Source organism: Melospiza melodia, chromosome 4 (genome assembly GCF_035770615.1).
Source record: "Melospiza melodia melodia isolate bMelMel2 chromosome 4, bMelMel2.pri, whole genome shotgun sequence".
Classification (NCBI taxonomy): Eukaryota; Metazoa; Chordata; class Aves; order Passeriformes; family Passerellidae; genus Melospiza; species Melospiza melodia.
The window spans coordinates 84121424-84148598 of NC_086197.1; the positions used below are offsets into that span (position 1 = coordinate 84121424).

Here is a 27175-nt window from a genome sequence, read left to right on the forward strand (position 1 = left end):
CTGATCTCTCCAACAGGTTGTTTGCCATTAGCATATTGCAGGCTCTGTGTTCTGCCTCCTTTGGAAAGAACAGACCTTGCAAGATGAACCAAACTCAGTCCAGAGTTTCTTCACAACCATAGACTCCTGCACTGTTTTCTCAGTCTGTTGCCATCAGTAGTACTTACATTCAGTCTCTTTTGATTTTGAGACTATGCAATGCCTAATACCATCTCAGGTGACCTAACAGATGTTTAAGTTGAGGTCTGCTAAGTCAAAGTGTAGTGGCACAGGCCTCAGTTCAAAAAAAGCAGGAAAGCAAAGTTGTTTACAACACTTCCAGCATCCCTCTATCCTGTTCCCTTTAAGCACATGCTTAAGATTCATTATGTCCTGGCTAATTTTGGGTAAGAATGGGAGAAGGTGTTTAAGCTACAGTTTTGCTTTGAGGAAGTACAAGTGGAAAAATAGAAGCAGAATGTTGTGATCTTGAAGTTTAACCCCTTCTTTCCTGCCATTCACCCCATTCTGTGCTTCTGGTACTCGCAGATGTTTTGAGGGCATTAGCTTGCAATACTGGAACATAACACTGCTGATACCATCCTTTTCACGTTGAGGAACTCTAAGAAGATGCTAAGACAACTCAGTATCATGTAAAGGTTTTAAAAGCTGCTGTAAATTGAATCTAGCAGACAAAAAGAAAAATTCCTTCATCCCAGATTGTACTCGATGATTTCAGGTTGGGTTCTGTTGGGTTTTTTTTTTTTAATATCTGTTTAGTTAGCTGTATTGATACTAAGTGTATGATTTCAACTGTGAGATCAGGTTACTGGAGTTGTGGTGTGTATCACTGTAGCACTACATGCTACTTTAAATAGTAAATCCTGGGATAAACTTTTAGAGTAGTAGTAACACACAACTGCTGTATGTAAATACAGCTGGAAACTGAAGATGGTATAGATTTTTACAGGTTAAATGCACAATCCCAGACACACATGTATTTTTGTAGACTCCCTTTGGGCTGCTTTCTGATTAAGTCTTTTGTTTTCAATATAAATGCAGGGGCTGAACTTCATCTTACAAATGGTTATAATTATTGGAAGCTTTTTCCACAACATTGTTAAAATCCTGCTGTCCAAGACCCGATAGGAGTTGTCTATTTTTGGTATGCAGCATTCAGAAGGAAAGCACTGACACCTTTCTTTAGTGGTGTAGATATTTACAATAGAGCCCTCTAAGCATAGTCAAACACTTGCTTGAAAATTGACATGCAGGCTGATATGAGACCCCAGTTAGAGGTAGGACAGCTCTTAAAAGTCAGTATATGTAACAGAAATACTTAGAAACAAGGCCTTGAAGGTGAGGTTGCAATGGGGAGGAGAACTAAATAAAAGAGGTTACATAGTCAGTGTTACCAATTAGAAGGAGGATCTTTGCAGCAGTATTGCTGGAGTGAGTGGATGAAAATAAGGGAAGCAACAAAAAAATGTTGCAGATTGAAAAAGATACTAAAAGGAACATAAAGAAATAGCCATTAGAAATAAAAGCACAGTGGGATTTGCAGCTACAAAGCCAAAGAAGGTCAAGAATTTAGGAATTTTTGTGAAAGGTACATGAAGGAAGACGGGAGGGTGTTTCTGAGCACTGGCTGGGAAGACATCAAATAGGGAGTGTGTTGAGAGTGGTTTTGTGGAAAACTAGGGTGGAATGCAGATTGCTTGTCCTTCCTTTTTCTGGTTTCATCCTGAGTATTTTCCAGCTGTTGGAACAGTGTAGTTAACTAACTTGGGAAAGGAAAGGGAAGCAGGATGGTAATTAGTGGTGTCAAGGTCCCTATTTTAAATGAGAATGTCTAATAAGATTTAATGAAGGAGGTGTTTGTGGAGAAGGATGAGAAAGGCTGAGAATTGCTGTGATAGAGATTTCTATGTAGGGTGCTGTCACTAAGCTTGTGGAGTATCTTGGGAGCACCTGACACAAGTGGGAATGAGAAGGGTGATAGAGGTGTTTGTGAAGAAAGGTGAAGAAAAGACAAGGTTAAGAAGTGGGGACTTTGTATTGTGCAGGTTTTCTTTCACAGGGAATTAATGAGATCTCTTTTAGAGAAAGGGAAGGCTTGGGATGGTAGAGAGATGAGAGGCATGAGGTGAACCAGTTGTGGCAGAAAGGCAACAGGGGTCATGGAATGGCCTTCTGTGTGGCTGTAAGAATACATTAACAGAGCGTATTCTCTACAGGGCTCCTCCATCCTTACTTCAATATATTTTTTATGATACTTACCTTGCTGACTGCATGAGGCAGCAGTGGCATAGCTGCCTCCTTTCCTGTCCTGCTGTCAGCCATGATTACATCTGGGAACACAGTCCCTGTCCCAAAGACCTGAAAGTCTTAGGGCCTGGTTGCTTGCTTCACAAGGAGTGTTTGAATTCCAGAACCTATTAGTTGTTTCATACCAAAAATACAATATCTCAATTCTGCCCATACAGTCGGGAAGGGAGAGGACATTTCAAACCCCTGAACCCTGGGAATAAATTGCTACCATTTCATATTTTGCTGTTGTGGAGAGAGGAAACAGGAAATGTGAAGGAGAAATGGGGGGAGGAATAGGAAAAAGAAGGACAAAATATAAGTGAGATTTTGTCTGTATGGATTTGTTTAATGTTTTTGAAAGCACTGATATCTTTCATGTTAAAATTTATATCTACATTAACTGCGAAAATTTCCAGCTGAAGCTTCAAGGCCCACAATATATAACTACCTGTTAGTCTTTTTTTTTTTTTTTTTTTTTTTTTTTAATACTGAATGGAACATATTTGTCACTAGCAATGTACTGGTTTAGTGGCAGCTGACTGATATTCTTGTTTACTTACTGACATTGGGCTCAGGCTATGTACAATGCCTGATTATTTTAGTATCCATGAGCTGGTTGCACATGCTGAGGAAACTAACAGCTTATGACCCCAACCTTCTGTATGTTTTTTTCAGAAACATGATTTTAAATACATCAGTCCCACTGATATAAGCTGTGCTGTCTGTACCTTCACCTAAAAAAGTGTGACTGCTCCTCAGTAAAGTTATTTAAATGTTTAAGTCACTGTGGAGGCATAGGAGACAGATCAAAAAATAAAATATGGCTTGTGGATTCAGAGGCTGATATAGCACTTTTATGATCATGTTCCATTGAATGAAAACTGGTGATGTATTCACATAAACATGTGGAGAGTGATTATTTTTCACTGAAAATGTCTGCTTAAAACAAAAAAAACAGTAACATATTTTTATGTTGGTTATAGAACAATTGTGTTGCATATATAAAAGATATTTGTGGGGTTATGTTTAGATTTAGGGGTAAATTAATCTGAGATAATTAACCATCATTGTACTAAAACCAAAACCATTGATGCTACTGCTCAGCCTGGTGTGTTGGAAACATATCCAAGTGAGGGGATGTAATTTTTACAGTACAATCACCTGTCATCATCAAACAAGTGGGGTTTTTTGTCTAATTAGAAAATTAACATGTAGTTTCAGAGCTTCCCATTACATCCTCATTCTGTTTTTTCTCACCACCATCTAATTTTTCTTTATGGTTTCCTTTTGATGCACATATATGTTGTGATTTGTATAGTTTAGCAAACAAACCTTACAGCTGGCACGCGGGGAGTGAAAATCACCAACATGAACTTGCAAAACAGTAACAAAACATTTATAAAGAAGAAACAAATTAACCATTTCCTGGGTTTACTTTACTGCCCAACTCAAAATGGCTTTGGGTAGCCGTTTTCTGTTCTCTTCCTTCACTGCCAATAGCTGATATGATCCTTTGCCAGTATTGGATGGATGCTGTGTGGGGTTTTTTTCATGGCTCCTTCATGTCTCAATAAAAAGTAGGTTTTTATTTAAATTAAAAATAAATAGAAATTTATGTTTTAAAGAAGAAGAACAAGATAGGTAAGTCCCAGAAGACGAAGCTCACAAACAAAACCTTGCAAATAAAAAATAAAATTACATGTTGTTCGTGTGATTACTTTCTTTCACTTACATGACATTTATGAGAAGTGTAAAAAAGTGTTGTTATTCACTGTAGTTCTAGGAACCCAAATTGCAAGAAATTGCTAGAAAATGTCCCAGGGCAGGGTTCCTGTGGTCCCTCTTTTCTATCTTACTTGCCAGTGCATGGTGCCGTAAGAGCTGCCTCCATCAGTGAAGAGATTCTCTGAGTGTTGACCCTTCTTCAGTTCTTTCCCCTTCAATACCTGCTCACACAGACCCTTCTGCTATTTGTTTTTCTCAATAACTTAGCATCTTCCAAATTAAGAGTACATCTGTCCACAAGGAAGTTCATGTCACCTTCAGTGGAAGGAGTCATTGGGTACTTGAAAGGGTGCTGAGATCTGCAGATAAGAATTCAAAATTGTGAACCTGTATTTTGAGCATGAATTGCCTTTTTGGGGTTTTTCTTTCTTTTTTGTTGTCTTTCTCTTAACAGTTACATGTAATGGGGAATTTTTGCATGTTTTGGAGGAATGTGACCCAATGAAGGAAATAAACTCATGCTGCAGTGAAAGAAACAAAAGTAGATACCTGGAACACTATGGGGAATATCCAGTGTCACTGTCACATGTGCTGTGTCCGGCATTCTCTCCAAGTTTTGGTATAGTGTCCAGCCAGTAGTCAAACTTCTGATGATATAAAGGTAACAGCCTTGCAAGCTGAGATACTGAATTATATTTCAAAAAAATCTGAAAAGTTAGTCTTGTGGTTCTTCCAGCTAACCCCGAATCAGTTGCTTAGATTGCATAGACCTAAATAATTTGTACAGCTATAATGCCAAAAGACTTTGTAGACAATCAAAATCTTGTGGTTATCCAGAGTGAAGGGATGGAACATTGAAGGGATGGAATATTGTCTGACACAAGTAACCTACAGCAAAAGGAATGATTCTGGAGACACCACACTGGCACCATGGACAGCCAGCTTTGGGTCACACCTTCATTCTGCATCAGCTACATCTGAGCTGGCTCCAGGAATGAAGAGAACCTGTAGACTGAATGCTGCATTCAAGATGAACTTTTTCCAGGCACTATAGGTAGGGCAGTGCCCAGCTAGTAATGTTCTCTGAGCCCACAGCATTAGGAATTTCAGGGACTAGCTATAGTTCAAGGTGAACAGCTGATCCCCGGAAGGATTCTTCCTGCATTCAATCCTGGAGTTTACTAAATCAGATCCAAGTTGGCTCCATGTGGGGTTTTTAAGATCAGGCTCCTACAAACAGCCCTCCAGCTGCTGAGGCAAATCTGATCCCAAAGACTAAGCAGCCACAGGTGAATGGTGTGCTTCTAGCCCCAAAATCCCTGAGGGGTCTGAGCAGGCTGCACACGTGAATGGCCTGTCTGTCCAGTTTTACTGCTCTGCAACCACAGAGGATAAACTCTCTGGATACTAGGGAAATTACTGTATGTACAGCCATAGTTATAAACAGCTACCAAAATCCATATCTCATCAAAAGTTATAATGTTATCTTGAGGCTTGAAGGTTATCTTGAGGTTAAAATCCCATGCTTTCTGCCTCTCAAGTTTTTGGACTGCAGTAGCTCCCTGTCTTCAAACTTTTCTCTGAAATCTTAAGAACTGGGAAAATGTGCACAGAACTAAAAACTGATATTTCATCTAGTGGAACTTCAATAGAATTATTAAATATAGGAGTTGACAACACTAAAAAGGTGAGTCTAATTTAAGCAATGATTGAATATCACACTAAACCAAAGTCTCTAATCTGTGTGAAAATGATGCCATCCCAGCAGAGTAATGGCTTTTTATCCTTGATCTTGAAAAGGAGAGACAGCAAAAAATGTGTCATAACTCTGATGGGTTCTGGGTCAAGAGCGATCATATCTGAAAAAGATATTGGTATGATTGTTACAAAGTTGTTTCTTGTTAACTAAAAAGATAGTGTAATTCTATTTCTTTCTAAATTATGATGGAAAGTCTGTCTAAAGCAGTTATTTGGCATCATGATTACATTTTATTATATTTTGTTCCAATTGTTAAATTGTTCTTATGTCAACATATTAAGTTTAATTTTTTTTTTCTGAGGTGGAGTGGACAGGAGTGAGCAGGCAGCAGTGTGGCACTTTGCCAGCTGTGGTTAAACCATGGAATAGGCCTCTAACCCTTTTCTTCCCTGTTAAATCAAAATAGTTATCAGCATGGGTTTGGGGGTTTTTTAAAAAGCAATTTTCAGTCATTTTAACCATGCTGGTTACAGGCCCCCAAGGAAGGATTTACAGGTGCCAAGCACAGGTGTGCCTGTATTTTTACTTTGGCTGGAACCAGAGATGTCCTCTCCAGAGACATCTGAAACTCTACTCTGAAAGCTGAGCATTCATGGGGAGATCACAAAGAAAGGGAAGCAACTCTTCCTTCCTTCTATCACCTAATAGTTTACCCAGTGGCTGATGAGGGATTCAGGGGACAAACCAGATTGTAGCTGTGATGATATAATAGCAAGACAGAGAGATCTAGTCTAAAAATGTGATCACAGAGGCAGTAGCAGAGATCACATATACAAGTTCTCCTTGAATCTGACAAACAAGACAGTTCGAACAACACGAAACATATTTTTGAATGCTTTACTGTTAATAACTTGAATTATGATGATGGTAAACCAGGCAAGGAAGGAGTCTGAAGGCATTAGCTCTGATTATAACTTTGGTTAGTTGAGTGTGGAAGCACTCATTTAAACCAAGTCAGTCCCTGGCCTGGGCAGTTTCGATTCATGATTTCCTGTTGGAGGTCTCAGAATTCAACTTTCCTTTCCCTTTTCACTTTTCCCTTTTCCTCCTCTATCCTTATGTGATTCCATCTTTGGTCTAAAAAGCTGCTGTCATAAGAATTACTGAAGCTAAAAAGATTGTGCTTTGTATCATCTGAAAGCTTTGCAGCCTTGAGTCATATAGAAGATAAAAAGCAATTCATCTTAAAGATCAGTGGTTTTGAAACCACTGAAACTCACATTTGAACTTAGAATTGGGAAGAGAGCGATGTTTATCATGATAACGGGCTTAAAATCTAATTCTTCTTAGCCTTCTTGTGTAATGTGTACAGTATTTCACAGACTGGTGCAAGCAAGAGTGGGAAGGCTTGTGAATTACCAGAAAAGCTGAGATGTTAAGCAAACTGGTGTTTTGAGCAATGTTATTTATTTACCTGGATAAACATTTCCTTTCCCCCAAACTGGAAAGACTGTAGTCAGTGTGCATTTGTGAGACTTGGCAGTGTTCTCCAGTGGCTTTGTTGCCCATGGCTAAACACAGGGCAATTACATCTAATCTTTGTTATATTAGAAGCTAAGCATTGGCTTCCTTTTTATTTCTTTAGATTTATTTTTGCAACCTTCATGCTTTCCTTGTGGCTGGTCAAGTGGAATTTAAAATATTTCTGTTTGTCAGTTCTTTTCACACTTTGTTCCTTAAGCTGCTCCATCTAATTAAGCCACATATCCTGAATAACTCAGTCCCTGCCCCACTGTTGGAATGACTTTCTCTGTTGTATCCCTTCCATCCACTCATCAGACTGATTCCAGTCTTCTCCTCGTTCCTATGCATTCTTTCTTCTGCTCGGGAAATGCCCTTTCTGAGGTGCTCAGCAAAACCACAGCACTCTGCACCTTTAAAACTTGGCAGAAGATCAGCTTCTGTGATGCTTGCAAAGAACTAGCTAAGTAATCTGCTTATCGATGTCATTTATCTCATGAGTGACTCCCTCCTTCCACAGAGCCTACAGGAAACTTATTAATTAGATCTACTTGCTTCTATTCTGTCTTTATGAAATTCTGGCTTGGCCTCGTGGAGGTTGGGTTATTTCTAGGACAATCACCTTTTGGATGCCACTGTTCTTCCTGCATGTTGATTGTATCCCTTGTTTCTTCTGATTAGCACCATCAGCTTATCCTGCAGATAGAGGTTTTGCTCTTCACTTGGCTCTTTGTGACTGTAGCATAGCACCAAATATGTGTCAGAGTCCACCTATTTGCAGCTGACTGTAGGCTCTGTGTATTAAATTGGAAGCTACTCCAGGCACCATGAGTGGTTTTTGTCTCTAGCAGGTGTGTTCTACAACGATTTGTGAGAGTGTTTAAAACACTGCAGAAGAAGTTAATAGCATTTTCTGTGACTGTTGACATTCTACTCCATGCATTTTTCATGTTGTTTAATTTTTGTGTTTGTAATTCCAAAAAAGTTCTGTAATAAGATAAATGTGTGGGAAGATTCTTAATTTGTTAGCGCTCTCTAGCAAGTACACATAGTGTTATCCACTCTTTAAACTGAGAATTTCTAGGTATTTTAATTGAACACAATTACTTAATAAGTAAGAGTAACAACTGAAAGAATTTTTTTTTCTTCTTAACAGGAGGTTACAGAGTCTTTTTATAATTGTACTATGTAGTGTACTATGTATGAATTAATACATACAGGGATCATTTTTACCCCTGTGCTACATATCAGACATCTGTTTGTGGCTTGTGCTTGTCATGTCTTTCTAATGCCCAAAAAAAAAAAGAGTGGGTCTCCCTTGCTTGCAAATATTGATTATATACTTAGTGTCCTCTTCAGCAGGGCACCTCCATCTGTGGGACATTAAGCACATGCTGTGGATATGTGGGCTGGAGTATGAGACATGCCCGTTCCTCACTTGTTGGGAAAGGCATGGGCATGATTATGTCAGCATCCTAACTTGATACCAGTTTGGGGACATTGTCGTCTATCAAGCTAATGGTTACCTAATAATTAATATTCATAGATACAAAGGCAGTGTTCCTCTAATTAGTAAAGGTTCCAATTTGCTCAGTAAGAACAAACTTCAGTTTGAATCCCCATATTCCCTACGAGCCCTGCCTTGGAGCTGGAGGCTGGAGCTGCATGAGTGGAGCTAATTGTCTGGTTACTTTTCCTGCCATTTGGGGAAAGGGCTGCCTGGGGATGAGTCCTGAGCAGTACCATGAGCATTAGTAATTTGCTATGGAAAACAAGGGACCTGTGTTGGAATACTTGGGAGTTACTGCTGACTAAGCACCCTGGTTGCAGTCCCTGAGTAGAAGGTGAAAGAGGGTGAAGAAAGGGGTAGGAGCCCTCAGGAGACTGCAAGTTCCTTCTGTGAACTGGTGGAGAGCTTTGCTGTAGAACATGCCATCATTGTGGACTTTTTCTTTCCCTCTTTCAGCTCAGCTTATGATACCAAAACAAGACAGAAGGTGGCAGTGAAAAAGCTCTCAAGACCTTTTCAATCGCTTATCCATGCCCGGAGGACCTACCGGGAGCTTCGGCTGCTTAAGCACATGAAGCACGAGAATGTAAGTGGAGAGTGAGTTCTTCCCTTTGGATTGACCTTACAAAAGTTTACAATAGAATCTTAATTTCAGTTAGGTACAATCTTTTTCAAAAAGGTGTATGCAACTGTCTAGCTACCCAAGATACCTGGACCTAGCCACCTTGGGTGTCGTGAAGTCACTGGAAGCTTTCAGCAGCACACTGCATTTTTATTTTAAAAATATCTAATGAAATCTTGAAGGTGAGGTTAAAGAAACTCAAAACAAGTCATCTTACTCTTCTCTAATAAAGTAATAAAAGTATTCTGTTCACTACTGTTGAAACATCTTGAAACATCAGCCCAGGAAAAAAAAAGACCCCACACCTCAAACCTGCTTTTGCTGAATGTGGATTCTGTTGAGAAATTAGGGGCAGATAAGTCTTGTTGCAATTGACAACAGTGTGATAGTTAAATGAAAGGCAGTAGACCTTCAGATCTCACATTACTAATTAATGGTCTAAGTTTATGTGGTAAACAGTTGATTTCAGTGGAGCATCCACTTGCTTAAAGGTAGCTTGATGACTTGAAGCCTGAATAAAATATGGTTGATTGAAAAATATCCTGGAGAAAGAATAAAAAAGTTAATGAAAACAGACCAAGAAAGGTGATGAAGGTGTGCATAATCTAAAGTATAACAATTGTATAAGGCATGTGTCAGCTTTTCTGTAATGAGACATTACTTCTGCCTTTATTTTTTTTTTACTCTTCATAATTAAGATTGTAATTAAGATGGCTGAGGTGATACCTTTATAGATCACCTACTATGTCAATTTTCAGTATAACCATATGTCATATTTTTGTAAGTTTCATCCTGAAAATGTTGAGCACTGTCAATACAAATCACATGTTGCTTTACAGGTTTGTAAAAATAAAATGTCACTTCTTGCCCCTTCTCTCGCCTTACAGGTTATAGGACTGCTTGATGTTTTTACACCTGCAACGTCAATAGAAAACTTTAACGAAGTGTAAGTAAAATTTTTTAAATCATTCTGACTACTTACTAAGTAAGTAAATACCATTCTGCTTTTAAAAAGGAAGAACATACATTTCTAAAAGACTTTCAGCCACAGTCAGCTTTGTAAAAATATTTTTGCAACTTTTCCACAAAAGAGGAGGCAGAGAGATAGACCTCATTTTTGTACTTTTCTAAATGAAAATTTAAATTATTTAAATTAGATTAAAGGTGTATGGTAAATGATTTAATGCTGCATAAATGCCAATAAACTTAAAACCTTTTCACTTCAACTGTGTGTTTGTAAACTGTGGGTTATTTGTTCATACATAGATGGCAGAGTTCAGGAATGCAGGAAGGTGTTCTGTTAGTTAACTGATACAAGGTAAATTTAGGCTAGACTCCTGGCTAACCTAGTACCAGGTATATTTTGGTGTGACTCAAACATATGATTTATGCTGATTTCCTTTTGTTTTACATAATTGTATGAGCACTTAAGAAAACAATTTAGCAGAAGAAATAGTAATTAACATGTTTTTGTCTCCATGGAAATTAGTGACCAAACCCCTTTGACTCTGGGGCAAAATTACACAAATGGGAATTGGGTATGACAGATGCATGCTTTTGTTCCAGCTCTGTACTTGGAAAATAACCAATGTTTCTGCAAAATTTGTCAGAAAATAAAACTTCCAGTGGGAACAGAGAGGGAAGTTACACAAAACACTCTCTAATATTTCCTTCCACCATCAGACATTCCAGGCCCTTGCAGGTCCTGTAGTTTTGGTGGCTCAGGCTGCCACTTTGATGTTGGGTGAGGCTTCCTCTTCATCAAAAGATGTGTTGCATGTATCACTGCTGTAGTGTGTCATGGAGAAAACAGAGATAAAATCTTCTAATATCCTGCAAGGATTTTTCTTTTTAATTATATTAAGTCTTATAGTAGTGATTGCATTATTAGAACTCACAGATGATTTAAAGGATATAAAATGTGTTAATAGACAGTGGAAAAGGAGCCTACATGTCCTGTGTGGATACTCTTCTAGAAGAATTTTCTGTGTTGTTTTTTTTTTCCCCACTTCTGTATTTTCACAGATATCTTGTGACAAATTTAATGGGTGCTGACCTGAATAACATTGTGAAGTGCCAGAAGTTAACAGATGATCATATACAGTTTCTCATCTATCAGTTACTTCGAGGTCTTAAGGTACTGTCTGAGTCCTGGAATCTAAATGTTGTGGTAATGAGTCAGCAACCTAAATGTTGTAAGGATGGTTGCAATGCTGCAACCTGGATGGTTGCAATGAGCATACTTAAATGCTTTTTTTTTTTTAATATCTTAAAAGTGCACAACTAGCAATCATTTATCAATTATCAGATAATTTTTTAAACTAGAAATAAACCCCCAAGCCTACCAATGTTTACATGCACAATACATGTGAATACTCCCCTTGAAAGTTAACTTTAGATCATTTTAGATCTATTTCAGTTCCTATTGCAGGACAATAACATGCTATATATTTTCTTTATCCATTTCATATTCTTCAGAATTTTTGAGGCACTATGGACAATATGGAAACAATATGAATAGATAAAGAACAATATGGGAAGTAACTCACATTTGTGCTTTGAAAGGCATGAGGCCATTTGAAAAAAACACAGTCCTGACTTTTGTAGAGAGTGTCTTGTGGGTGAAGAGATAACCAAGTTAGTTGTGTCCTTTGGGAAATATCAAGGAGTAGAAATTTATCCCAGCAATGTATGATGCTGCACACAATCACTTAGGATTTAGTGTGCCTGTAAAGTCAATATTTCCTTTAATCAAATAAATTAATATTTATACACTTCAATGACACAGGCGATTGGCAATGAATCTACAGCAATTTTTTTTTCCAAAAGAATCAGAATATGTATCATTTTGCTGATGTTTAATATGTAAGTGTCTATAAACAGAAGATGTAGGTAATGCTTCCCATTACTAGGTGCTAAGCTTTTTTTCAGACCAGTATGGATTTTCCCAGGGTAAAAGCAAACAGAAGAGAGAGGTCAGCAGCTTTACTTGCTAACCTAACAGTAATTGATATTTTAGACATGGAAAATAATATGTGTTTGAAAGCAAGCCATGGTAAATACTGGCTCTGAAATATTATTACATGATTTTCTTATTAAATGATTTTCAGCAAGTCACCTTGTGCCTGAGACAATAATTCTTATTCATGCATGCAGGTTCCATCATTTTAAGAACAGATTTTAGTGAATAAAAATTGCACAACTGAGCCCTTAATTGCTTTGTCTCATTTACGTGAGTTAATAGCTTAGTTAGGAAGATGGATTCTGGCATTAATTATCCTGCTTGTGGTTTTGAATATAAGTCTATGTTGTGTCAAAGCTAAATAATAGTAAGAATTGTGCTCTAAGTGAATATTAATTTCAGAAAAGTACTCAGGTGCATTTCTGGCTCTGTTCCAAAGGGGAGAGGTTGCTGGTAGCTCCTCTCTTCTGGAATTGAAATTCTCATGAAATTCTCATGTCTCATTAGCAAAAGAACATTTGATCCTGTGTATGACTGCTTGGTGGCACCAGGAGGGGCTGCTGTGGTTGTCTCAGCAGAGCAGGGACACAGTTCCTTCTGTTGATAGCAGTGTTTTGGCTCCCTGCATTCAGCTGCTTGAAGCTGCTGTGAGAACATTGAGAGGTGGCCCTGCCTTCTGATAAACAGTTCTTAGGTCTGGAACATGAAGAATGCCCTTGTGTTCTCTTTGGGTTTTCCCAGTTGCTATAGAGTTTTTGTGTTTAATCCCTTCCCCTAAAACAGGTGAATTCACCTCTAGAGAATAGAAGGTTTTCAAGGCCCTGCTCATGCTGGTAGATAAGATCATAGATAAACTTGCTGTTAATCCTAACTGGAGAACAATAGGCAATGACAGAGTAAGCTGTTCTAATTTTTTTATTTTAAATGTTTTATGTAAAATAGCAGACACACAAAATAGCCACTTAAATACCACTTTGCAAGTGGACCTGAAGCAATGCTGTGGCTTAGGGGGATATTTTGGTCACTGACCTGTCCCAGAGTGCAGGTGTGTCTGCTTTCACCCGCATCAGTGTTCACAGTATGGGGAGGTGATTTATATCCTGTAGGAGTCAACCATGCTGCTCCCTAGGCCACTGCTGATCAACATCCAGGGAAGGCTGGAACAAATTCCAAATAGGTAGGAGACTTTATACAGAAGAATCACTGAGTGTGCTGCCTTTCATGGTGAAATCTAGTCTTCATGGTTACCTTTCTTGAAATATCCAGTTCTGGATAAGACAAAACAGGGAGGTTTTGAAGTTTGACATACCTCTGATCTCTAAACATGGTATGACGTAGGTATTTTCTGTATATAAAACAGTCTCAGAAGCAAAAAACCAAGACAAGTGGCTTTCTTTGACCTCCCTTCACCTCTAACTTCAAATCTTACCCCTTTTGTTTTGTTTTGTTTCACAGTATATTCACTCAGCTGGAATCATCCATCGGGTGAGTTCAGTCTTTGAGGTAATGAAGATTTATGGAATGTGTCCCTCTGTGCATCAGATATGTTGCTAAGACATAGTTAGAATATATTTTAAAAGGCTGAAGTAGTACTCAACTAATTCTGTGTTCTGCCACAGGACCTGAAGCCCAGTAACCTAGCTGTAAATGAAGACTGTGAATTGAGGGTGGGTATCATGCTTTTGTAACAGAGTGTTGTAAAAACTCTCAATATGACAGTTTTCTAAGAAAATGTTAGTTACCATTCTTATGGCTCATTCCATTAATTTCAACTGTTTGCTACTTGCCCATTTCTGTGAACATTTTTTCCCAAATGTTAATTTAATATGAATACAAATATCTTTGCAAAATCCCTATGTACCCCACAGATGGTACAGAGATAATATTTGGTCTCTGACTGAGTACTTAACTGAGGATGTCTTGAGAGTCTGACCTGTCATATGTGTCTGCATCTGCCGTGTATACAACTTGTAACAACTTTCATTTTTGTATCTGTAGAACATCCAAGCTATATTAAATAATGGTGACAACAAAGGCACCAGTATTACCAGTTACAGGCAGTAAGAAAAAGAAACAAAAATCCCCAACCAACCAAAAAGAACCCTATAATCCTTGCTTCCCAAATGCTATTTTGATGTATACCTCTATATAGATACAACTCTTGGTGTGTCTGTGTGATATGATACTGCGTAGGAACATGAGACTCTGGAGAAGGAAAAGATGTCTTGGAGCTTTCTAAGCCTTTAAGCTTAAGAATGAGAAGTTAAACATTCCTCCATGACAGCCAGAAACATCTTTATTCCTGTTTCTAAGACTCTGATGTAATCACTTTATCCCAGCTGCGAGGGATTTAAGAAAAGACTCCAAATACCACAAGATCAGCAAAAAGCCACAATAATGAGTAAGAGCAGTGCAGTTAGGTTCCTGCACTAATCCGGATCTGTGGTGAGAAAGTGTAGTTCCTGTTTGATTTAGTGACACTTGCAGATGCTCAGCAAGTTTCATGATTATCTCTTTAATGTCTTCATGCATGTATGTTCTGCATCTGGGAAATTTTGTGGGTCATCTGTGTTTGATCATGTACTGTATTTTTGTACTGGAAATAAAGGAGACTTTTTCTGGTTTTTTTTCTATTATTATGAAATCTGTGCAGCTCCCTGTCTAGCATTTGTTACACTGCTCTCTGCTTTGTTTATATTTTTAGCTTTACTTCCTCAAATTATTTTTAATAGGACAAACTAGTGGATATTTCCAAGTACTAACAAAAAGGAAATAGAAGCAAGGAGAAGGAAAGTGTGTGTGTATGCACATTTGGTGGAAGGGATCAGCTGTTAAGGAAAAATATTGCCAAAATCCTTATAAAAATAGGGGCATTAGTTTTTGAGTTTCACACCATTACTTCTACTTGTTTGCCTTTTTCTTCACTTACTTAAGAAATAAATTATGCTTTTCAACTATACTGGAAGTAAAGATGTTAATTGTTTATATCTTAACGTTTTTCTTTATGCTTTTTATATCTTTTAATTGGATTATAACTGAGGAATTTTGAATTATACTCTTGAAGTTCTCTTATTCCCTGTGAAAAGGATTAGCCATCAGTTTAATAAATAATCCTGGATCTCATCACAGGAGATACTCAATGATCTTACTCACATTTCTATGTGAAGAGATGCTGGCTAGCCCAGGTGACTGACAATAGGCTCAGACTTTACCCCTCCAAGGCAGCCTCTCTTAGAGCTAGGGCAGGACATAGGCTAACCAGAGAACAGAACAGAAAGCAAGGAAATGAGCTGAAAGTTCAGTTGAAAAAACTTCCCATCAGTGTAAACTTAGCAAGGGAAAGCATCTGGAGGGGAACACTTCGCAACCAGCCTCTTTTGTTTTGGTGGTCAAGTGCTACTGAAAACAAATGAAGTGTGATTTAAATTTATATTGTTACCCAGGATATACATTTCTCACCTAGTGGCATCAGGATAATGTGTGAATTGTGTAGATGCTTAGACATAAGAAAATTAGACAAGAGAAATTCTGCACATTTGTGATCAGCTTATTTGGTCTTTAAATGGCCACTGGCACTTGCTGTCAGCGTTTTACACAAACACTCCCAGCTGATTATAATAATATTTCATTTTTTATAGCAACAGTGTTTATTTTTAGTAAATTAATGTCAGTGGAAAACTAAACCCAAGGCAAAATATAAAGTCTGCCTTGGAGAACAAAGCACCAGGTTCATTACAGTGGAAATATCTTCAAGCAGCACAAGAGGCTGCACAGATACAGCAGGAGAGCAGATGAGCTCGTCTGCAGAGTGCTGCTGTCCCACTTCACTGATAGTGAGGGACTACAGAAAACTCAGTAATGATTAATGGGAAAATCAGGACCTATAACAAAAGTGTAAGGGGTTTTAAAAAATTATTATTTTATTTTTATTCTGTAGATTTTAGACTTTGGTTTAGCTCGTCAAACTGATGATGAAATGACTGGATATGTTGCAACAAGATGGTACAGAGCTCCAGAAATTATGTTAAACTGGATGCACTACAATCAAACAGGTAAACTGTGAAGGCTTGTATTTTGCTACAGCTGGATGTAGTGATAGTTTTAAACCAAGAAGCAGCTGTGTTTAAGGATCTCTTTGATTCATTGTGCACATTTCTGTCTCTGTTTTTTGGCAGTTGACATATGGTCAGTTGGATGTATCATGGCAGAGCTATTGAAAGGAAAGGCTCTATTTCCAGGAAATGATTGTATCCTTAATATAAAACTTAAGATTGAACTAAAAAAATACTCTCCAATTCTTCCTTTTTTTTTCCGAAGGACTTGAGTGTTTCTATGGACATGGTTTTGAGGTAACAAACTTGTAAAAGAATAAACAATTTGCTAATCTTTCAGTTCAGTGTATATGACAACTGAATATGAGACCCGCTGGTAGGATAAAAACCAGTAACAGATGTTCTTAAACAACAAAAAGTTACATTTATTCTTTTGTGTATCTGTGTTTAAATAATAACCTAGTTACAACAGGGTAGATTTCCTCCATGTGTGGATCTTATTGAAATAACATACACTAAAACTGAAGCTGAGTAAAGGCATCATTTTTTCATCAGCTAATATGATTTAACAAAATAGAACTGCTTTTAGGCTGAAAGTTCTGGGAAATGCAAATGAGTTAACTTTTAATAATAAGTGAATGAATATCTCTGTTCTGTCCTGTTATATTAAAAGAAGCCAGTAGCTCCAGAAATGCCACAGGACCAACAAAGCCCTTTCTTTTTTGCAGCACCGTGCTGTGGTCCCTGATGGAGCATCAGGGATTTCCACTGGCGTTTCTTGTGCTGGCAGGAGCAAAAAAGAGATGTTTCTGAGGAGAGCAGTAAAATAATAAAAGGAAACTGAAGAAAAACACATAATAAGGAATGAGGAACCAACTGCATCGAGCTTTTATTATGAGAAACAAGAGCATATTCTTCTGTATTTACATTTCTTGCTACTCTGAAACCCCTCCAAAAACAAACACTTCTGCTAGTACTTAGCTGTTGCTGGGTGCAAAGAATTATGACATTAGAATTGCCTGAAATAATCTTAAGAGAGCTGAGACCAAGTCTCCCTACTGACCTTCTGTTGTGCTCAGCATCATTAGGCTCTATTGTAACCACAGGCATTCTCCAGGTATATCATCATCAGGACATGACTTGTCCTCAGAGTGTTTGATTACATGATATGTTGGTATTGAACAAATCAGTAAATATAGTTCACAAGAAATAAAGATTTTTTGTTGTTATAAAATATTGTCTACAACTATATGATTATATCAATTTAAATAAAGCTGTAAAATAATCTTGAGTCTCTACAAAAAAATGTAATATATTTTACAGGTCCTAGGTGACAATGAAAAATGAACATTTTCAAAGGTCTTAATCTTGAGACATATATAAAACAAATTTTTAAAGGTGCCAAATGATAACTTTTCACTTGCCGGTCTTCAGATTAGTAATTTAGGCCTATCAGCTTAAAATAGCCTATCATAATAAACTGATTTTCAGAAATCCCTCAGATCACTGAAACATAAATATGCTATTAATATTAAGCTGAAGAATGTATTAAATTGGGAACTAGGACAGAAAAGCAATACTGACATACCTGACAAGTTAATATAGTACAGTAGAGAATCTGGTACTCCAGGGCTAGGTTTAAGCAGGTATGAATTGATATCCTTCCGTGAGCTATGGGGGAATTATCTTGCTGAATGCTTTTAAGCATCTTAGTTACATGCATGGAAGCTCATTAATTGTCTAAACCCAGAAGGACTGTGTGCTGTTCATTTCCCTGAAATTATGCAGATATTGATCAACTGAAGAGAATAATGGAAGTTGTGGGCACGCCCAGTTCGGAGCTTCTGAAGAAAATATCATCAGAACATGTGAGTTCACAGCTTCATTCAGTTAACTGACTTCCTGTCATTCCTATTCTAACTAGCATTGTATGTCACTGCCTCTGTTACATGGACATTCTAATTTGGAAATGAGCAAATACCTTAAAATTATCTCTGGTTTTACTGCTAGAATGTCGTAATTCAAAAAACATGTTTTTGGAGGCAGCCAGATGCCTTGACTGTCACCTGAATAAATTTTGATACTTGTTCTCATGTACTCAGTTTTTGCAAAGTGTTAAGAAATTAGTCCAAATGATCTTTTTAAGTGCTTGTAATTAAAATATTCTTATAATTTAAAAAATTAAAACTGGTGCTCAGCTCAGAGCAATATATTTCTATTAAATCTGATAATCTGATGTCTCTGTAATTTGTATGCTTTCCATTATTGTAAGGTTTCTAAACAGAGATGTATCCAAATCAAAAAATGTTTGCTCTGCATGAGTGCTCCATTTAGATCCCTAATTTGAAAATCATATTTATTCATCTTTCTAAGTGCTTGCATGATGTCCAATTTCTTAATAATATTTAGTTAAGAGTGGGCTTTTTAACTTTCCATGTGGCTTCTTTAAATAGCAATCTAGTAAATGACCAATTTCCACTTAATTTCTCTGCTAAAGTGACACTTCAAAGATTCATTGTAAGCAGTAACTGTGGATAGCCAGCTGAGGAATGAGATGTAGTATTGTTTGATAAAGGCAGGTGATGCAGGTGATGGGCGTGGGGTAAGAGTTCAGATAAACACCAGCACACAGATACCTCCTAAGCTGCAGCTCTTTTCTTAAACCCCTTCTGTATACACCTCAGACTAATATCAGTGGCTGTTTCTCAGCTTGTGTAAATATTGATGGGTTTCCTTTGACCTTGCTAATGAATACACTAGCAGGTTAAGTAAGCAGGAGCAGTCAGAGAGCCAGAGCAGCCCTGTATTTCTGGAAGGTCCAAGCATAGTGAAACCTCTTCATCACAGGCCAATACACAGTCCCAGAGTTTTTAGGTACCCAGCACCTAGGAATGGCTGTGGCAGGAGGCTAACTAAGCTTCCATCCTTTTGCCAGAGACTTCATCAACCAACAAATCTCAGACTGTGCTGTCCTAAGCACAGTCCTTGTAGAGCCCTTGTATAGGACACAGACCTAAGCATATGTCCTTATATAGTCTCATAGGTCCTTTTGTGGCCTTTATGTGCTGTTAAGACCTACAGGTTTTGCTGGAACACATTCTCAGAAGCGAATACAAAAATGTTATTTTCCCACAACTGGTGAGCTTTTTGATAGAAACACCTTAAATACTTACGGAAATAGTACGTGCTTTGTTCTTTTAATTTCTTGTGTTTCAGAGCATAGCTCAGTGAGGTACAGGAATCCTGAAACTATTTTATTTGGGCTAATTATACCTTTAGAGCACAGGCAGAACACAAAAACCAGGTTAATGAGCAGGAGGGCTGCTAGGTCACCTCTGGGCTGCTGCTGCCTGATTAGAGGAGCAATGTCAGATGAGATGCATACCTTGCTTGGAGGTAATTGCCAGCTGCAAGGGAGTTTCTTCATTCTAGTCCTTCTTTACCATGTAGTTTGGCCTTATGTTTAGGTATTTCTTAATGCAGTTTGCAGACATGGACAATTTTTTAACATTCCTGTAACAGCAATGTCAGAGATTTGCTGAAATGCCAAGTCTATTTTCAGTTTTAAGTAGAGAATTAAAGAACTGGAAACTAAAAGATCAACTTCCTTGGATGCTTCAGCACAAGTTACTGAGGTGTTTGTCGGTGTTTCATGTTAATATGAGTTTAAATGGTAATTGTATTTCAGAATAATTTAAACACTGGGATCTCCTGGTCAGGTTTCTGCAGTGAGTATATAAGCAGAGGGGACAGGCTAGTACGTGCACTTTGATAGGTCTGTTTTGTTTTCAAAGGATTTCTGGGCAAGGTTGGAGGTAATTTTCACTGCATCTTATTCAGTCATGTTAGGATTAGTTGTTGATTAGTTGCTTTTTTCCATGGACCAAGGATGCTTAGTTAGCCTTCTGCAGATAGTGTCCTTCTAACGGGACTGCTAAAATCCTGAGAGACATCTCTGTAACACAAACATGTTTTAAAAGGGTTAGGGTTTGTCCAAAGACCAGCTGAGGTTTTTTATGGATTTAGGGAATAGCCATCTGCTCCTTTTTTGACAATTCCTTTTCAGAATTCCCTGTTCTGTCTGATCCAAATATGCAACCTCTTCTCTTGCCAACCTACCTACCTCAGCCTAAAAATCTGTAGCTCATGTACTGTCAGGCTGACATTTGTGGATCCTATATCCAGGCAGGCTTTTACTAGCTGAGTTTGGATGAACCTTTCACAGCCATAGTGAAAAGGCAAGCTCTTAAATTCTGTTAAACATCTGAAAATCCATTCACATGGAGTAGCAGAATTTCTTCTTTGGTTAGTGAAGCTATGTCTCACCGGAGAAGAGAGATGAGGGAAGGCTACAGATTGAATTATACCACTTTGCTGAGGGTAACTGAAAGATGATTTAGGCTGCAGTTTCTGACTGAGCATTACATGCATGTATTCCCTGGGGATATACTGCAATGAACCAGTAAGCACAGGTGAAAACTAAAGTGCTAACACTGAAGCCTTAAACCAAAATGTACCTGCTTAAAACTCTCTTGCTTATTGTCCAGTATACAGGGGTGAGTGTTTGAAACAAGGTCATACATTATGGTTTTATGTAAAAAGGATTTCCCATGTAAGAAACATAAAAAATACGTCTGGTTTCTTAGAGCTGATGTGGTTACTGTTGAGCAAAACTTAACCCTTATCATAAGTATATTAACCTATTTCTAGGCAAGAAAATACATCGAATCTCTTCCACATATGCCTCAGCAGGATTTGAAAGCAGTGTTTCGTGGTGCCAATCCATTAGGTAAGAAAATCAGACTGACACAGATAAAATTTTTCACTAACATAGGGATTCAAGCATTCCTTGTGTTCCTTGCTGTATGATCCCATATAATAATAATAATAATCAGAACAGCGAGAAAAGCATTGCTTAACCTTTCATCCTGAGATGGTTTTCCCATTATGAAGCCTGTGTCTTTTTGTTTCTGATGGAGATTACAGGAACATCCTAAAGGGAAATGGTCCATAGATGAAAAGCACAAGCCAGCTGTAGATAGCAGAAATAAATAAAAATGTCATGGGGTCTAGATTAGAGACATCATTTCTGGCTCAGGAAGGCCATGAGCTGTAAATTGCTGGCAACCAGAAGAATATTCCAGGAAGTATAGTTGTTTGAATGACCCTTTGAGTATTATTTCCTAGGAATATATGAGCCATTGTTGGGCACAGGATACTAGGCTAAGGCAGACCTTTGATTCTGTGATTGTTTTTCTGTATAATCAATTGGTTCTGCCTTTGCAAAAGAGATGTTTCTGTGAGCTTTTTCTTGTGACATAAAAAGAAGACATTTGAGTCATTAGAGTAATATCACTGCAGTATCAGGTCAGTTCCATCAAGTGCACATTAAAGGAAAGTATTGTGAATTAAAATGGTTTGGATTCATTTTGTGTATTAATACAAATTTTATTCTTGCAAATATAAGTAGTTTGGAACATTTTCATATTAAAAAATGGGATTTATTTGCCTGAAGTACATTCATGCTACGTATTAATAGCATAAAGGCAAATTAATGCCAATGCTTATATGAAAGCAGGGAAAAAATAGTATTTGAAGTACTTATAATTTCCATTAAAAAAACTCATTTCAGCCATACAACTCTCTCTTATTTCTATAAGATATTTGAAGTATACTTCAAATGTCAACTTTAAACATATTTTGTTTATGCTGGGTCCTGTGAAGTGGCTTTGGGGTTTTCCTCTGGTCGTTTCATTGGTGCAGCTTATTAGAAGTGTAATCTCACACTTTATTATTCACAAGTTACTTAGTTTGGTCCTGATCAGTGCAAACTTAAGCACACAAAGCACAACATAGGATATTACCTTATAAGCACACACGGATCTTTTTAGAATTAAGATATCTGAAGAGGTGAATCAGATCTCCATTTGATTATACTGAGCCTTTGTGCATGCCACAAGCAAACCAGAAGCTTCCTTCAGCTCTCTTTTGTACTCGCAGCACAAAATCTTCAAAACTTACTTGTTATGTTGCCTAAATTTTGCCAGTAATATTAGTTGTGTGTAAGGTGAATTAGTTGTGTTTAAGGAAGAACATGGTCATAGCTGCATTTAAACTAATCGAAAGTGACAGTAATGGGCAACAATAGCTCAGCCCTTTTTAATGAATTACAATCAAAACTTGTAAATCATCTCATTTTAATGTGAGAATAGATGGTTTCTTTTATTTCACCTTAAACACAGTTTGCCAGTAATATTAGTTGTGTTTAATGAGAGTAGATGGTTTCTTTTATTTCCTCGTGGTCTCTTCTGGCTCTGAACTGCATTTCTGGTTTTGCCTTAGCTGTAGATCTTCTTGAGAAGATGCTGATTTTGGACAGCGATAAGAGGATCACCGCGTCGGAAGCGCTCGCGCATCCCTACTTCGTGCAGTACCACGACCCGGATGATGAACCCGAGGCCGAGCTCTACGACGAGTCCATAGAGAACAAGGAGCGAACCATTGATGAATGGAAAGGTATCAGAACTGCATGCACTGCTTAACACATACAGCAGAAGACAGCCTTACTTAAATAACAGTTTTCTTCCATTTCTAGCCAGGGGAATTTGAACTTTTAAGCCTCAGGCAAACAAGTGCTCTGGAATGGACAAGCAGAAAAGCTTATATTTTCTCTCTGGATTTTGCCCTCACCCCCTGCTTCTATCCTCTCCTTACTAGATTCCCTGTAGCAGTGAAAGCTTAACTAAAAGCTGATGCTAGCTACAAGGTAATTACACATTCTGTTTTGCTTTTAGTTTTCTAGGTCAGATCCCCAGCTGAAGTAACTGTCCTGGGGGAAGTGACACTACTTGGGATTCTGGTCTAGTTCTGACCAGAACGAGAAAGTAATATTGTCCACATAGATGTGTATTTTGTTAATAATTATTTAGATAGCAAAGGAATTTGGATTAATAACTACACCATGCTATTGGTCCTGTTTGAGATGATAGTTGATTTTACTTGGGAGTGACACCCCAAAACCTTTCTTTGATACATGCTGCAACAACCTTCCATGCTTGCAACACAGTCATATTGCACTGCAGTATCACAGAAGTAAGGTGGCTCAACATTAGACTGCAAGGACACTGAAAAGTACAGTCCAATTTCACCACTGGATAATGAGGACAATATTCTAAAAATTCCTTACTAGAGATTTTAAATCGAGATTAATGTTGTAGAAAACTAATTGCTTCTATTTATCAATAAAGGTCTTTCCTTGGCATAAGATGAAATATGTCTTCTATAAAATAAATGTTCTTTTAGTTCTATTTGTGTTTTCTGTAACTTTTACTTGGGAAAGCTTTGATAAAAATGTATTATCACAGTGGTTAGGTTTAGGATGAAGAATACTCCCATGTCTTACTCATGCCCATCCACTTGTTTTATCCTGGGCATTACAGGGGAGAAAGAAGACTGTCTATAGCAAATATCTTAAAGAAAGATAATAGTGGGGTTATGGCTCTCTCTACAATAAATCAACCTCCTAGAACCCTGGAAAGGCTTTTGTAGAAGCTGACTGTCTGTACAAACAAGGAGTATTGACTGGCTTCACTTACTCCTTACACATGCTCTCCTTTGGCAGCCTACAGCAGCACCCATACATCTTGTTTGTTGAGAGCTGCCTTCATTTGCTGCTGTACTCAGGAATGGATGATTTTATTTTCTGCTGCTTTTTCAGTTGCCTGAGTCTTTAACAGGGAAGTTTAACAATTTATGAGTCATGAAGTGGATTTCTGTTTGTGATGAAACTCCATTGAAATTATTTCAGCAACAATCTTAACAGCTTAACGCTTTCTAAACTGAAATGAGGACATGAAGGTGAAATCTCTTGGAAGGCAGTACCATATTATTTATCATTGCATTTTTCTTGTATCATTTTTTACATCATTGACTTTGATGGAACTACAGGTCCAATTCCTTTATTCACGTGTAAAAAAAAAGGTGTGAGAGAAAAATCTCCAAACTCGCACAGCAGGTTTGCTGCTTTTCCTTCTTCCCTCTGGCCGTATTTTTATCTTGGGGAATAAACTTTTTATTTTCAAGTACTGCATGTGCCCCATTTAAGTAAGATGAGAAAATGTTTGTAGTGTTGATGAAATATTGACCCAATTTCTCAAGATGTTGTTGGCATGTTTCTGCTCTTTTTCTGTTCAAGTTAAAAATCAGTGGTGCCTGATCTCAAGGGACTGAGCACTGAAGTAAAATGAGATTTCAGACACTTTGTCTTATACATTATACACTTCAGAGTTTTTTTGGCCTCCATTGCACACTGCTGAGGCTCACAACCCAAGCTCATAGATTTCTTACTGACATGTTTAATCAGTTAGAAAATATTTCAAAATTTTAGAGGCCAAGAATATGCTATTCAGAGTTGAATGCTATATATTCTCTCCTTAGATGTTGCTCCAGTAGGACATATCTCTGCTGGGTAGGTGCAGTGGGAAGTGGGTAAAGAATTTCATGAACATAAACCACACAGCCAGTAAGAACGATTTCTAATACAGTTCCTGGTGTGCAATTTGTGAGGACACTGGCTTCTCCAAGTTCAGTCAGCTGTAGCTGCTCCCTGGCTGCCTGTAATTCTATGTAATAGTCATAAGTCAGTCACTCAAAGTCACCTAACAAATCCTCCAGTGCCTGGAGTTCTGCACACAGAATTTCCTTCACAGAAATCTCTCACTGAAACTGTACACAGTGGTCCAGCACAACACAACCAGAGCATAAGCAGGATGCAATACCGAGATTTTTTACATATTTTTTAGAGTCCTAGGTACACTTGGAGGCATAGCAGCTGTCTCAGACAGAGTTACGTAATAAAAAAGCTAATAGGCATGAGTTTGATATGATTTAAACATCACTGTTTGGAAAACAGAAGTTGGAAGTAATGCCAATACCTGAAGTTAGCCATATGCAAACAGGATTTGTTCCTTAAAAAGCAGCATCTAATTTGAGAAAATACGAAAGAGGTAGCCACTGACAACATATTCCTATAATGTCCAAGGCAGAAAACAGGACATGACTGTTAGCATGAAAAGATAAAGGGTTATTCCCAAAGCAGGGTAACATAGCAAGTAACCCACGTTTCTAGCTATTGATGAATATAGAATTTGCTGATGAAAGCTGTTACATGCTTCTAAGACAAAAAGAAAAATTTTTTCAGAGTACCGTAAAATTAAGTCAGTTACAGTAAAACATTAAAAAAACCAAAAAATCAAAAAAAATCCCAGGATCCTGAGGAATTAGCACAGAATTGCAAATGATATGTAATTGCAAATGATATGTAATTGAAGGCAACTGATTGAGAGATGATGAAGAATGTTTTCCACAGTTAAAGTGTACATTTTAAAACCTATCTAGATACTTCTAAAGTTTCCATTTTCCATTACACATTGTTGTGTATTGCATTTTGGCAGGTCATCTGACAGGGTAATTGATGTTTTCCTTTCAGGAGCTGTGTGTTTTAGTAATTAGTTGAAGGGGACAGTCATGTTGTACAATAACAGTATTTGTGAGTCTAATTTGTAATCTGAGGTTAAGAGGAGGATTCCTAGTGAATTCAGTCTATTTTTGGATCTGGAAGCTAGAGAGGCTGGATATACAAACTTACAGGTCACGTGTATCCGTAGAACTGTTTTGTCTGGAATATTTTTCTTTTGGAGAAAATATCACCTAATTCTTCTCTCTTCCTCACACCCCCTCTACAGAACTTACCTATGAAGAAGTGAATAGCTTTAAACCACCTGACCTAAAAATGGACAGCCTGGAGATAGAACAGTGAATACAGGCAGCTCTGTCTTGCCTTGCTGCACTATGAAGACTGTTAAAATATAACCATACAATTTAACCTGTGGTCAGACATAGATTTTACTATCCAAAGATGTTGGAGGAGATGTGGAAAAACAGATGCATTAAACAGAAGCCAGATGTCTGGTTTGGGTGGGGGTGTCTTTTGCCTTGTAATATGAATGTATTCCCAACTCACAAAGGGTGGTAAAGAACTGCTTCATTCTGAAAAAATTATGCACTGAGTTCTGTCAAGCTATGTGTTCTGCATGTTTCATTTTATCAGTTGTACTGCCAAAATAAAGGTGACCTTTTAAATTAATTTTAAAATTGTACATTTAAAGCATGAATGTATACAAACATAAACAAGAAGTCCATACAAGCAATCTTTTTTTTTTTTTTTTGGTGGCATTTTATCTGTCTGTTTTCGTACTATTTATAGTTAGTGCCTTTATGAAGAGAGGGCATGGTAGTGAGATAGACAGAATATGCATATGTAGTCATATCTGTGGTGGTCTTACACATGTACTGGATGTCTCTCAAGCAATCTTAACACCAGTTGAAAGTCAGTAAAAATAAATCTTTCTCTTCTCGTGCCATTCAAGTGTGTATTCTCATTATTTTCCACATCTATTTTTCAATCTACACAATACCCATTTGTGAGACAGTTTTCCTTACCGGTGTATTCCTCACCATGCCATTGCTGGAGTGTTGGTGAATTTGCCTGGGTTTGCAGGAAGGTGTCTTGAAGGTACTGCAGCAGAGCTCTGTAGACTTCTGCAAGCTTCAGCAAAGGCTGTCACAGATGGCAGTGCAGGAGTGCTCAGTTCACAGCTTTGAATTAAATATTCCACATTGTCTTATTTTTTTCACAAAATCCTTGGGAAAGTAATCTAATAATTGCCATTGGAAGACATGACAAAACAAGGAGAGTCAAGAATTTGACACATTCTCATTGGACTTTCTTTTTAAG

The 27175-nt window shown here is 37.7% G+C and overlaps 1 protein-coding gene across 3 annotated transcripts in view; it reads left to right on the forward strand.

Moving 5' to 3' along the window:
• Window positions 1-26801, forward strand: part of MAPK11 (mitogen-activated protein kinase 11) — a 53145-nt gene extending 26344 nt beyond the window's left edge. For all 3 annotated transcript variants that reach the window (XM_063155410.1, XM_063155409.1, XM_063155408.1), the window contains exons 2-12: window positions 9201-9330; window positions 10254-10312; window positions 11392-11503; window positions 13784-13813; window positions 13948-13995; window positions 16266-16380; window positions 16504-16575; window positions 18169-18248; window positions 21091-21169; window positions 22723-22896; window positions 26124-26801. In XM_063155410.1, coding sequence (XP_063011480.1) covers window positions 9316-9330; window positions 10254-10312; window positions 11392-11503; window positions 13784-13813; window positions 13948-13995; window positions 16266-16380; window positions 16504-16575; window positions 18169-18248; window positions 21091-21169; window positions 22723-22896; window positions 26124-26197 — 858 coding nt within the window. In that variant the 5' untranslated portion in view covers window positions 9201-9315 and the 3' untranslated portion in view covers window positions 26198-26801. The remainder of the gene's footprint in view (window positions 1-9200; window positions 9331-10253; window positions 10313-11391; window positions 11504-13783; window positions 13814-13947; window positions 13996-16265; window positions 16381-16503; window positions 16576-18168; window positions 18249-21090; window positions 21170-22722; window positions 22897-26123) is intronic.
• Window positions 26802-27175: the final 374 nt, after the last annotated feature.